This window comes from Rhinolophus hipposideros, assembly GCF_964194185.1.
Source record: "Rhinolophus hipposideros genome assembly, chromosome: 16".
Classification (NCBI taxonomy): domain Eukaryota; kingdom Metazoa; phylum Chordata; class Mammalia; order Chiroptera; family Rhinolophidae; genus Rhinolophus; species Rhinolophus hipposideros.
In genome coordinates, this window is record NC_138062.1 from 4,627,834 (window position 1) to 4,641,793 (window position 13,960).

The window sequence follows — 13,960 nt, forward strand, 5'->3', positions numbered from 1 at the left end:
TCTGGTACTAGGTACAGCGGCATGAAGGCAGCCATCGACATCTTGAAGCAGATCTGTGTGTGGGTTATTTCCCTTTTGCCCCTCCACATCTAGTTTTCACCTTGTTCCCCCGCCCCCTGCCTTGTGCCCCCAAGGGGCATCGATGAGCTCCCTCGTCCTCTGGCTTCTGGCTGGGTTGGCCACTGGAAGGCACTGGTAAGAAATGAGGAGCTGGGAAGATTGTGCAATCTGAGTATTTCTTCTCTCTGTTCCCCCACTGCTGACTCACCGTGGTTGGTTGCCATCTTCCCTCTCCAATCTCTACTTTTCTGGGTCCTAGAACCATACTTCCTTTCACCCCTTTAGACCTCGGAGCCCTAAGAGCTCCAGCTCCCCACTGTAGCTACCTAAGTTTGCTCAATGAAAGCAGGGACCTGACCTTACTTCCAGTGTTTCCACAGCATCTAAAACTGTCTAGAACAATGTAGATACTTAGTAAATATGTTAATAAAATGAAAAAGCTAGCCACAAACTAGGAGAAAATTGTTACAAAGCCTATATTTCATAAATAGTGTCTACAATATATCAAGAATTCCTACAACTCGATAATAAAAGACAACTCAAAACTAGGCACTTGTAAAGAAACAGGATCCAAGCAATGCTCAGTGTAAACAACCAGACATTTGATAAAGAAGGATCCCACTACCATTACCACCCTCCTGTTTTACACTAACTCTGAATACAATGAAAGAGTCATTTCATATTTTAAAAAGATGCATTAATTGGCATACAGACGTGCCCATTTAAAAGGAAATCTGATATAAAAATAAATATTCCCTTCTATCTATTAAGCTCATCCCAATTAACTCTTTAAAAAATACAAGTGTATGGGTAATAATAATTCACACACACACACATACACACACACACACACACACACACACAAAGTGAGTAACATATAATTATTTTTTTAAATTTCACAGCCTTTTAAAAATTATAAACCACTAAGTATCTTGAAAAACATACACTAAATAATCATTTAGCAGCCACAATACAACAAAAATAAAGTAACACAGAATGAATTGCACAATAGAACAAAATAATCTCTGCCGATGTAATCTGACTAGGAACACACAATGTTCTCTAGGAATGCTACGTGGGTCAGCATCGCCATTTTCCCGTTATCAATAATCGCTCAAGTCAATCACAGGACCGCTTCCCAGGAGACCCCTCTGCATTATGCAATGAGTAGATGTCAAGTGAACATCTTGAATTTAGTTCCATTTTTTCCTTTTCTTCTGGAAGACAAGTTCAACGGCAAGGCGGAATAGCGAAGACCACGGAACACCTGGCGCAGGGCTGGCTCTAACCCCTCCCAGCTGGCTCTAAAGTGCAAGAAAGATGACGTGTGTGCCCCACTGTGCCACACCACAGCCACCAGCCACACGTGGCCACTTGCATTTACATTACTTACAATTTACTTTTTATGTAAATGTCACACTAGCCACATTTCAAGTGTTCACTGGGGCCAGGGGCTGCCCTCTTGGACAGTGCAGACAGAGAACATTTCTGTCATCACAGAAAGTTCTTGTGAACAGCCCTGGACGTGGGAAGTGTTTTCTCTCCCTTTGCTTAGCCAGGGTGTGGGCTGCTTATGGAAGCAGTTTTGAGAAGCAGTTTTTCACCCAGGAGATTCCTAGATTGGTAGTGGAGTCACAAAAGGGCCTCAAGCAGCTTTCTTTACATAAGACCGTCCTCTGGGCATGAAAGGGATGATCCTCATATGGAGATTACATACGCAAATGAGACTCCTCCAAAAATCTGTCAGGAAAATTGGAGAAGAGTGACATGAAGCCGATGAGGAACAGCAAGGTAGGAATATTCTTCACGCCGTTCGGAACCTCCATAAAGAGAGTATGTCCACCCAGGGCGTGTGCACATTCCCGGGTCCTCCTCTGGAAACTCCGGATGTGGGCACGTGTATTGGCTGAGAGTCCAGCTCAGTCCTGCCGAGTGCTGGCGAGAAAGCCGAGCCGGTCTTCTCTCTGCGCTCGCTCTCTCGGAGCAGAGCAGCGGTGCTGGGCGGGCTGCCAGCTGGGAAGGTGCTAGAGTACTGATCTGCCCCGAAGCTGTGCGCCTTGACAGCTGTACTTTGTAGCCAGGACACAGACTAGTTGTTCACTCGGATCCATCATCATCTTCCTTATGACGAGAACTCAGATTTTTGTTGAAGGCAGTTATATGCCCGGCTACCAAGACTATATTTCTCAGGCCACTCTGCGGATAGCAGTAGCCAATGACACAGTCTGGCCGGAGATGTAAGCAGTTGTTGTCCAGTTGAGAAAACTCTCTAAAAGGGAGCAATTCGAACTGGCGGGCCCTTTGGCCTTCTCTAGCTTCTTTAGGGGAACTGCAGCCACCTGAAGGAAAGGTAAGGGCACCCAGAGGCCACCCTGACCCTGACATCTGTGAACTGCTGAACCAACACAGCAATCGCCTACCCCCACCTCCTTGTTACTAGAGAACAAAACCCCTGCTTTATTTAAGCCACTGTTCAGTGCAGTAACTTCAAGATAGCAATCCACCTGGATTCCCAATAGGAAAGCAAGATTTCCATCTGAAAGTAGAAAATATCTTGCCTGAAGAATCTATACATATTCAGTAAGTTCAAGTAACTTCAGAGTCATATAAATAAAATAAAAGCTGAGTACAAAAATTTCAAGTTGAACCCACCCATGTCTACAGAGATCAAGAATGGAGGAAATGGTTTGGCTTATATAAAATAGCTGTTATTAATGAAAATAAGGATTTTTAGCTCAACCCATCTGCAAGTTTTCTGAGTGCCCACTATGTTCTGATGACTGTTTGAAACACAGGTCTGCCCTTCTGATTACCCAAATTCTTATAGGGTAAGATGCTAACTATTAAGATAGTTAATCAGATCATTACTTCATGTATAACTTTATTTTGTATACACAAAGTGAGAAATGGAGAATTGAGAATTTTATTTCACTGATTCAAACAACAACCAAAAATCAGCACCAGACATCTACCACTCAATCCTCCCTGCATGGGACACAGACACTGGGCCGGGATTTCCCAGGGATCCCAGAGCAGACTTAACTATGGATTTAGCGTACGTCAGCCCAAGTGCCTCAGCGCAGCTGTACCAGTGAAGACCTAGTACAGTACCTGCTGATACTTTCTGAGTACTGCACTAGTACCATCACTATCTTAAATGTCCCTAGATTAGAAAGGATGAGTTAGAAAAAGGAAGCATTTCCCACAATCCTAAACGGTTTAACCATTCCAAATTTTAAACAATGTTTAAAATTTCAGCCATTTAAAAAACTTAACTCTTTTTGTACTTATTTTGAAACTACAGACAGAACTGGAAACATAAAATTCCAGCCTAAAACTGGGGTACTGCATAATTTGCGCTCACCTAATTCCAAGTTCTCACCCCTGCAAGTGAATCCAAAACACATCTTGGCAGCACATCTTTCCCAGAAAAGCCAGCGCATGGCCCACTCTGGCTGAATTCCCTCTGATTCTGTGAAATTACACCAGATGGCATCAGTCCTGCATCTACAGCTGTGCCATAAAACTGAAGTAGGAATGTACTAGGAATCTACTTTATTAGACATTTTGGAGAACGTGTAAGGTCATTTACCTTCAACTTGAAATAGTTCTCTTTCCAAGGTGAACTGCAGATTCATAGCACTTAAAAGTTTGGAAATCAGAGAAACAACCAAAATTACCCTAATAAGAGTTGAAGTCAAAAAAAAAAAAAAAGAGTTGAAGTCATTTTAAGCAGCTGAAATTTAGAGACAAGAGTGAAATAAGAATACTTGAAAGAAAATACTAATGTTACATAATAATTGAATTACGGCCATTTCATTAGGATGCAAGAAATTCAACATGACTTCTAACATTGCTGAAGAGTCACTAAAAACCTTTTGTTGAAAATCAAACAGACGTCATCTATAATCAAGTTATATGTGTATAATGAGCAGTTACTTTAAATGTTCCTGGCTTTTCAAATATTTCAATGTCAAGCTCATACGCACACTATCGTCAAAATTAGATTCAGTACAGTGACTGTCAGGACCAGGACGTGGTCAGTGGATGGCGGAGCCATCACGTACAAGCCTGGGACTTAGACCACTGTGGGCATCAGAGCTTTCGATTGAGAGTGCATGCAGGTAGCAAAAACATGGGTTCAGAAGTAGCCCTAACCGGGGAGATCAGTCTATATCGGGTTTGGGGAAAGGATGACGCAGTAAATGAGTAGAAAAAGGCAGCTCATATACAGGTGTCCAAGTTTCAAAAGCCATGTCTAACAAAGCAAGAACACGACAGGAGACCCAGGGCAACAAGTTCTGAGCGCAAACTTGAGGAACCTGAATTCCCACAGGGCAGGGCCAAATTCCAGGCAGGCACAGGGTAACAGCAATAAGTATTCGGGTTTTTTTTGGTTGTTGTTGTTGTTTTGCCTGTATAAAAGGGAACTCAGTCATTCATTGGATTACAAGGAAGTTATAAAATGGCACTGGTCACAAGAGAGAAAGGCAATCCCTCCTTTGGTAGGAAACCAAGTCAGCAGAACGAGCAGAGAGATTGGCTTAGTACTGGGATGGCAGCAAACTACTCACCCCAGTGCTCCGGTCTCTGGCAAGAGGAGTCAGGAGTGGTTAGACCTCTGGACCAGTGGCCCTGCTGGGAAGAAGAAAGGATGACAAACCAGGGAGTCACGCAGGAGGTTAAAAGAATGTGCATCCCAGTTATTTAAGTGCGAAGTGATTGTTTTCCATCTTTATAAACAACTATAATTGTTCATTAAGCACCCTACACTCATCTACAGCGTCCCTATTAACCACACAACCCTATAACTGAATACCTGCAGAGGAGGCAACCAACGAGAGAAGTATTGTTCAAAGTACGATATGCATTCACGGCAGTTGGTTCTGGATTCAAGGTGGGGATTCAGATCAAGTCTAACTAGAGCTCTGATCACGAGTGGTGTACACATAAGTGAGGATTTGCTTACGACGTTATATTTAAAACAAGCCACTTACTTCATTGACCTGACCAGGTCTGTTCTAGCAAAGTGAAACAGAAAATGTGGGAAACTATCTGAATGTCTCAGGCCAAAACTTTTCTCAAAATTAGTCCCCTAAGTGAAACTATTTTTTCCTTCCCTTGGATTATCAAAATAATTGTCTTCCACTCCACTTTCATATTCTCAACTTAGGCAAAACTTAGTATTTTGTTGTTTTCAGCCTCTCAACATGGTCTTTCTTTGTGCCTAAAAAATTAATAACTATTTTCAATGTTACAGTCCTGACATGGACAAGTTTTCCCTATTGAAGAGAAACATATTTGCATTACCTATTTCAACTTCAAGAGCAGACTGATGATTAAAACTGCAGCCATCCCAGCTTCCCATTCTAACTTCCATGATATTCTCCCTGGCCACTGGTGCTTGCCTTGAGCGAGGAACCTGTTTGGCTCCTTGGTTCCAGGAGCAGTTCACCGGCTCTGAGTGGGAGAGAACCCTTTATTTCATTGCGCCATTTCCTCCATCCTAACCTCTCACTTATTTTTAGGACCTGGGTCTTCATACATTTAGCCATAAACAGGGACACAGTGGAACCAAGGGTGGTCCCCGCTTACCGTTCGCAGAAAACGTCCACCTCTGGTTGTTCGGGCCCCCTCCATTCAGGTCCCGGGTTACCCAGCTGTAACTGAGGGTTCCGTCCTCCGTGCACCCGCCCAGGGCAGCAGCTCGGCTCCAGAGCTCCAGGCGATGTAGATCGAAGGGAAAGCATCTGAAAGATGAAGTTATTTCCCAAATTAACTGCCCAGATGTGCTCGGAGCACCCTGGTGAGGAGCACTCCGCCTGTCAATCCTCCCGCGCGCGCTCTGAGCTGTGCCCTGGAACGCGGCCTCGCTCCTCCAGTCCTTTCCCCGGTGGCTCTGCAACGTGCAAACAGCTCCTCTTTCGCCAGCACCCCAGCCCCGTGGCAACCCCACGCATCCCCAAAGGACTCTCATTAGCGCTCACCCTCCAGCGGTTCCAGGTTCTAAATCCACGAGCAAGGCAATCCCAGGCACCAAGTTGGTCGGCGGCTAGACGAGGATGTAGGGGTCAAAGGGAGGAAGAGATTTCCCATAAAAGAGGGCGAGGGAGTCCTGTCTCCCCAGCTCCGCCAGTCGCGCCGCATTGAGCATCCATCCGAGCGCATAGACCTTTGAAGCGGTTTCCAATACTTCAAGTGCGCCCTGCCTCCCGGCCCCAAACCCACATTGTTTCTCAATAATCTGGATATTTAAGTTGACATTCGGTGTTGTTTGGAAGTGACTGTGCTGAATAATCTGAATAACTTCGTTTCGCACCCCTTGGAGACAAGCGAAACGCTGTTGGAGTGGGTAGAGGAGCTTGGAGGCGCCCAAAGCCACTCCGGCTCCAAGGGCTGAGCTCCGGTCTTCTCTGCACCTGTCCCCACAGCGCCAGCCCAGACCCGTGCCCCCGCCGTCGCCGGCACCGAGTGAGGCGGCCGCGAGCCCGGAGCTCCGCGGAGGAACGGAGAAGCTCGCCTCTTCGCCCACCCCCACAGGCGAACCCACCTCCCGGCGCCGCAGCCCAGCCTGGCCCCCGGGGGGCAGTGCCCACAGAGCTTCGGGGCCGAGACCCAGCGCAGCCCGCGCAGCTCCGCGCCCCCCGCCGGACCCGCGCCCCGCGGGTCACACTGCCTGCTCGTGGGAGAAGCCCCACGGCTCCCGGTGCAGCGAGAGGCGCCCGGGCTGCAGCGCGCCGCCCGTGCTGGCCACAGAGTTCTTCAGCTGCTTGATGACCACGAAGAGCAGGAGGAAAAGTAAGAAGAGCAGGAAGAAGAAGAGCGCCAGGTAGAGCAGGAAGTTGAGCTCCCACTCCATGCCGCGGCCGCGGGTGCAGCGGCCCGAGGGGCGCCGTCTCCGCGCTCAGAGGTAACGCGCCTGGGGGCGGAGGCGCTGCGGGCCCGTCTCCCCGCAGGCACAGGCACGAGGGCCGCCCGCTTCGCTCACATCCTCTCCTGCGCGGGAGTGGGCTTTTCTAGCAGCCAACTTCACCGGGCGGGGCCGCCGGCAGAGGAGGTCACGCTCAGCCTCCCCGCGAGTGCTGCGGCTGGCGTTTTGCGAATGATTGTAAGATTTCCAGCCCCAACTCCAGTGGGGTCCCCAGCCCTTCCTCTTCCTAATTCATTCCTTCCGTTATTTCCCCTGTCCTCGCTTTCCCAAAGGGCAGGCCATGCCATGGCGCAGGGAACCGAAAGAACCGAAGGTGGCCGTGAAGGTGTAAGGGCTGCTGCTCCTCAGAGCGGCGCAGAGCTCGGCCCCCAGGGCGCTTCCTACCCACAGCGGGGCATTTAGAAACGCGCCTATCGTGCAAAGCTTTCAAGTGTGACTTGAAATGCAATTTCTTTGGTGGGAAACAAAACCAAAATGAAATAGAAAACAATGTACTCCTTCCTGAAGTCCCTGACGTCTCTCTGTATTTGATGAGCGGCCATGGCCCGTAGGGCGCAGGTTTGAAAGAAGCCCAGCTTACCGACCGTCTCCCCGAAAAGAAGACCCAGCCGGACCATCCGCTCTAATGCGTCTTTTGGAGCAAAAATTAATATAAGACCTGGTCTCATTTTAAATATAATATAATATAATATAATATAATATAATATAATATAATATAATATAATACCGGGTTTTATATTAATTTTTGCTCTGAAAGATGCATTAGAGCTGATTGTCCAGCTAGGTCTTATTTTCGGGGAAACACGGTACTACTGTATGACAAATCACCCCAAGACTTATTGGCTTAAAACATAAACACTGGTCATCTCTCACAGTTTGTGGGTCAAGAATTTGGGGGCACTTGGGGTGATTCTAACTTAGGGTTTCCCATGAGGTGACAATCAGATGTCAGCCAGGCTACAGCCCTCTGGAACGGAAGGACCCACCTACAGGATTGGCAATCCGGGCTGGTTGTGGATGGGAAGTCTCAGTTCCTTCCCACCGTGGGCTCCTCCACAGGGGCGCCCCGGCATCTCCACAGGGCCCCCGTGGGTGCCCCCATAGCACCGTGCTGGCTTCCCACAGAGCCAGCTCACCAGGAGAACCAGGCAGAAGGGGCAGCTTCAGAAGTCCTGGGACATCCTGTTAGTCACACAGGTCAGGCCTACTAGACACTGCAGGAGTCCAAGGGTGTGAACAGGAGAGGGGGTGGAGTGGGGGCCGATTTAGAGTCTGTCAGAGCTGCCAATACTACAGGTTGTCACTGCCCACTCTGTGGGTTTCCAACTTTATTTCATTCTTTATTTGTGAAACTACAGGAGAGCCCCTGGGCTGAATTCCAGTGAAAGGCCTGACAGACACATCCCAGATTATTTAATAGCCTGCCTAAGAAATGGCTGCTCCAGGGATGGCAAGGGGTTCAAAGAAGCAGGATGGTATGGCAAAGGCTGTGAACCGGAAGTCTCAGGCCCAGTTCTAGTCTCAGCCCCCCTGTCAGTGGTCACTTCAGGTCTCTGGCTCTCAGTCCCTTCCCTTGTAACACACCTTGCTTACCTTTCCTTGGGTTCGCTGTGAGGATAGAAAATGAGTGGGGTGTTGAATAAGAATGTGTTTTGCCAGGTCCTAGGTCTCGCCACTAAGTATCTCACTGTGTAAGGAATCTCTCTCTCTGTCTCTCTCTGTCTCTCTGTCTCTCTGTCTCTCTCTCTCTCTCTCTCTCTCTCTCTCTCTCTCTCTGTCTCTCTCTCTCTCACACACACACACATTATTGCAATAGTGTACTTGAGCTGATGCTCATAAATTTCTTCCCAAAAATTTTGCAAGCCATTTATTAAAATATAGCTGTTATTAAAAATTAAATCATATAAACTTACAATTAAATAAATTATGCTAAAAACAAAAGTAGTACTCAAAACATCATTTCCTAATTATTTTAGTACATTTCACTCCTCCCTATGCATTTGAGGTTATTTCCATCTGCTGTAGCTGTATGGCTGAAATAGTATCAAATCATAGGCTTGTTATCGCACATCTCTTCCCAACTGTGTTCAGATGTCATGTGAGTGGCTTGAAAGTGGCCACAGTGGGAGTGTTTGCCACGTGGAAGTGTACAAATGCTACAGGTCAGGGCCAGACACACCACTGCTCACGAGCTTACTGAGGAAAATGTGAAGTCTTACGTAAGGAAAGCAGACACACACCTCCACTTAAGGGCCACATGTTGCACTTTATGTCAATCTTGGCAAGAGGACAGGTCCCAGTGACTGCTTTCCATTGCCACCTCCCATAATGGGAACCAAGGGGGTTAACATATCTTTTACCCTCTCCTGATTCACTACACAGAGCCATCCCAGAAACACAGCCACATATCCTTGGTTCCAGTGCCCTGAGGCGTGGGATGGATGGAGCAGGAGGAAGTGTTCACAGGCCAGATGCACCCTGGTGGTAGACGAGCTCAGAGAGCTGGACAGAGCAGGGGTGACCTGGGCAGGCAAGGCCCTCACTGCCTGCCTCCAGGGATTCCCTGCCTCCTGCCCTCTTCTGTTCTGGGAGATCACACTGGCTTTCCAGCAAATCTTGCTGCAGCAGGCCCAGTGGTGAACGGCAGCTTGCACGTGGGCACAGTGACACAGAAAGCACAACCTGCACACTCTGCACACGTGAAGCACCCACAGTCACCAAGGTGATTGGTGGGAAAGGCATATGCCATTTGGCACATTGCCATCTAGATATCCAAGCCACCAAAGGATGGAAATTGAAGCACGGAGAGGTTACGTGACCTGCTCAAGGCCACACAGCTAGCAAGAGGCAGAACTGGGATGTGAAATGAGGGAGTGTGGCCCCAGAGCCTGTACTCTCAACCCCCAGGATATAATGCCTCACAGGCTCTTGTGCATGACCATCAAATTAATCACCATCTTTTTTCCTTTTGAGTGTCAAATTTGAAAGAAACAAATTTCAGAGACACATACCTTCGGCTTACATACATCTCAGGTCCTCCCTTTGAGATCTTGAAGGTTCAGATGAGCCAGTGCTTGCCTGCAGAACGCTGGGGAAAGAGGCCAAAAGATGAAGGCTTTGTTGCCAAGCTCAAATCCATTTCAGCTACCATAACTACTTATACACCCATTTATCAGAGCAGCTTAAATGGATTTATAAATATTAACTAATAAATCCTCATATTCACTCTCAATAGAATTTGTATTTAAAATAATATTGCTGCCAGAAAAATAATTTATTACATTTATTAGATGCTACCAATGCTTTTTAGCCTCTAATTGTATTTATACACCTTATAAGATGGTCTGAATTTCAGTTTATATTGTAAATGGCTCCATAGAAATGACACAATCTTTCTCTGCCTAAATGTGCATATTAATGGAAATCCACAGAAGAACACCCAAGCATTTCAGAAGGCAGAAAGGACACTCACTATAGATAAGAGACTGGCTGGTTCCAGCATCATATACAGCCTTCATGTACAAATAGGAAAAGTGGAGGGAGGCTGTGCCGTTACCATCCCCAAGCCCATAGCACTGCCAGAGTGGGCCCCGCGGACGCTCCCACTGAACACAGCGATCCTTGTCCACCACGCATGTCACACTTCACGCCTCTGTCCTCATCTCTAGCAACTGGTTGTCGCCTGGGGCAGCTCCAGGTCCCGGCCTGTGGCTTACGGACTCTATAGTGTGTAGCAGAATGGGGTCCCCCCACACCTTTGTCTGCTTTGTCCTTCTCCATCCTCACCTCTGACCAGGGAGGCAGTCTTTTCATCATGTATGTGATAAGCTGCTTAAATCTCATCTAACCATTTAGGAATTCCAATGAGAAGGAAAGAAGGAAGGAAAAAAGGGAGGGAGGGAGGGACGGAGGGAGGGAGAGAGGAAAGGAGGGAGGAAGGAAGGAAAGAAAATCTAAGGAAGAAGTTTATTGGAGGGGTATGAGAAAGATGGTCCTATGTGTGTAGCCTCTGAAATACAGAATTCACCACTAAGAACAATTCTATGAAACAAACAAACAGAACAACTCTGTCCTGTCCTTGGTTTAGAATGCCTTAAAACACAACAAAGGTACCCAAGTCTAGTCAATACTGAAAAAGAAAAATATTAAGTGACAGATGTGGTAATGGCCAAACACTATTTTTTTAATTTAGACTCTTTCCAGTAAGTTAGCAGGAATACTGGAAAAAGTCAATGTGACTGTGGCTGACTCTAGACTCGATCAATACGATGTCATGTAGCAAAAGGAAACATCTGAGCATTACAGAGCAGTACATCCTGTATTCAGTAGCACTTTAGCAGCGGCAGTGGTGAAACTGACACTGCTAATGGAAGGCCTGCAAACCTCTGTATGCGCTGATAATGGTCAGAGCTGGGGTTTGCAGAGGCATGTACACATTCAGGAGGCTAAAGCTGGACTGCCCCAGGGGAAATACGGATTGCAAAAAAGAAGAATTTGTCTGTAACCCACACTCCCCTAGTGAAATGCCAGTTTGTAAGATCTGGTGAGCCCCACAACTAGGGCCTGCATTCCCCGATGTGGGGACCCAAGGCGCCCTCCAAATGCACGCAAGCAGACACAGTGGTTCAGGCTGGCCATGAACAGACCTGGGCCCCAGCCCTACATCCTCTAGCGCACTCTACTGTACAATGCTGCATTTCAAGTCCTAGGGACTGACAGGGCCCTGGTCTCACCTCTTGCTAGCTAGTGACCTTGGATAGCTTTGCTTGCCCACCAAGCACCTCATCCATCTTTCTTCCTTATTAATAGAATCCTGCTTTGCCAGGTATTTCCCTCTTTTCCATGTATCCCATGTAACTCAGAGGAAGGAAACTGTTCTGGGGACGTGGGTCCCAGTGTCACGCAGAGCCTTTGTCTCTGTCCCCAGCACCCACGATCACCGTAACTACACCATCAGCTAGCTCTCTGGGTTTCCAGCCGGCCAACTGCAGGGCTTGGAAATTTTCAGCCTCCATTATTGTTGTGTGAGGCAATTCATTATAATAAATTGTCTATGTCCTATTGGTGGTTCTATTTATCTGGATATGCTTGACTAATACATATTCCATTATCTGTATGTACCACTCTTGTACACATCTTTTATTTATTTTGAGTAAAACAGGAGCTTTACCATATGATCTAAAACATTTAAGTAATCTATGTTGGCTCTAGGAAGGCACACACATATCCCTCCTGAAGAACAAGTTTCTGCAGAGTGTAAATATGCTAAATGCAGAAAAATACAATGCTATGTAGTATATATGAAAACTATTTCTCCTTGGGGTCTTCTGTATTTACAGGGGCCAGTTCCACAGTGGTTAAGGTATAGGAAGCCACTGCCTCGGGAATGTGTCACACCAGAAGGCCCGTTGTCATGAACACTGGTTGGGGTCTGTAAAAGAAGCTCTTGCTGGGAGACTCCAGGTCCTCCCCTTGGAAACATATCTGGATATTTCTTCTGTCATCCCCCCCATAAACCAGTTTCGCTCTGGCTTCTGCACCAGTTGTCTGGAAGCCACTGTGAATCCATCCAAGGAATCTTCTAGCCCTCCCCACTGAAACCATTACTTCAGAATAGTGACTGCTGGCTGAGGAGAGCCAGTCTCCTTTCATCGCCTCACTCATATGTGCTTTCCTTTAGCTTAACGAATCTGAGCATCTAAACACCAAGAAGATCGGCGCCATGGAGAGAGCAGCCTATAAAGAAAGCATTTTTCAAGAATATAAAAGCTATGGACCATAAACCCAGCAACAGAGATCGCCCTATCATTTTCTATGACCCGTGAAACCCTGTTAGAAGAGAGTGTTCAGGGTGTTTGTGAAACTAGAGGTAGCGGAATGCTAACACCTGCCGGAGGTTTTCTTTTCCCCCATCGCGGATCCGTTGGTTGCCTAAGTGATGCTGTTACAGAAAGTGCATGTTCCTCGCTGGCTGACGCACACCTGGCCCTCTGTGGGGGCCTGCAATCACCATCTCGTCCTGTGTTGTGTGGCGGAGCTGGTGGCACTGCTTCTCCACCCACCCAGCTGCTGGCTGCACCGTCTCTCACCTAGGAGCAGAGACGCACACACAACTCACGATACAAAACTCAGCACCTGCTGCCTACATTTTCTATCTTGTGTATTTTGTCAGATGAAAAGTAAAAAGTCTGTTGCAAGAGGAAAACAGCTGTATCTCAGTTTCATCCCTTTGCTGAAGCCTTTGCTACATTTACCAGAATGATTTTTTCTCCTTCTTCTCTGAATTTCTTCCTATTTTCTGGTACTGTGGAAAGAACACTGTTTGGAAATGAAGAGGTCTGGGTACTCACCATCCCTCATGCCCCGCTAGCGAGAGCCATATAACATTGGGCATTTCTCTGTGCTTCTCTTCCCTGAGTTAGTTCCTTGTTCCTTCTAGTTCCGAAATGCAAATGACTTATCAGTTTTACTGCGCAGACCAGGGGCGATGGCAGAGTGAGATAATCTGGGTGAATTGCTCCCAGCTGCGATGATGGCCGGGTCAGCTTGGAACCCAGAGCTCCTGCTTTCAGGAAAGCAATTGGCTCCAGGAAGGGCCTCTGACACATTAACAGAAGAAGTTAGTTAACCACTGCTCACTGCTCAGCCCCAGCCGTGACTTTTTCCTTTTAAAGTAAAGTTATTGATGTGTAACCTACGTTATCCGCGGTTCCTGAAAGCAACCCCCTTTCCGCTATGTGCAAACCCTAAAGCAGAACTCAGCACAACACGGGTCCCTCTAAAGAGAAAATCACCCCACACAGCACGACGCATCAACACAGAATTTACTGAAGGGAGATGGTGTGGAAACAGAGCCAGGAGTGCAGTTTCCAGGCTCTCGGCCTCACATAGAAAGGTGCTGGCTCAGGTAGTAAATGGCCATCAACTGTGATTGGATGGCTGTCAGCTGTGGCTAGTTGGCCGTCAGCT

The 13,960-nt window shown here is 47.2% G+C and overlaps 1 protein-coding gene across 15 annotated transcripts in view; it reads right to left on the reverse strand.

Moving 5' to 3' along the window:
- LOC308509287 (uncharacterized protein) overlaps positions 1 to 13,960 on the reverse strand; it is a 53,567-nt gene that overhangs the window by 22,532 nt on the left and 17,075 nt on the right. For 4 of the 15 annotated variants that reach the window (XR_013995164.1, XR_013995167.1, XR_013995168.1 and 1 more), the window contains exons 2-5: positions 10,003 to 10,079; positions 5,656 to 5,810; positions 5,371 to 5,520; positions 4,635 to 4,698 (exon numbers count right to left, since the gene is read on the reverse strand). Coding sequence is in view for 3 of the 15 variants with exons in the window: in XM_081077136.1 (XP_080933262.1) it covers positions 4,664 to 4,698; positions 5,371 to 5,520; positions 5,656 to 5,810; positions 10,003 to 10,019 (357 nt within the window). In the remaining 12 variants the exon portion in view is untranslated. Of the gene's footprint in view, positions 1 to 4,634; positions 4,699 to 5,370; positions 5,521 to 5,655; positions 5,811 to 6,047; positions 6,113 to 6,610; positions 6,998 to 10,002; positions 10,080 to 13,960 lie in introns of those variants that run through there. The other 11 variants (XM_081077128.1, XM_081077129.1, XM_081077134.1 and 8 more) reach the window with 6 other exon arrangements.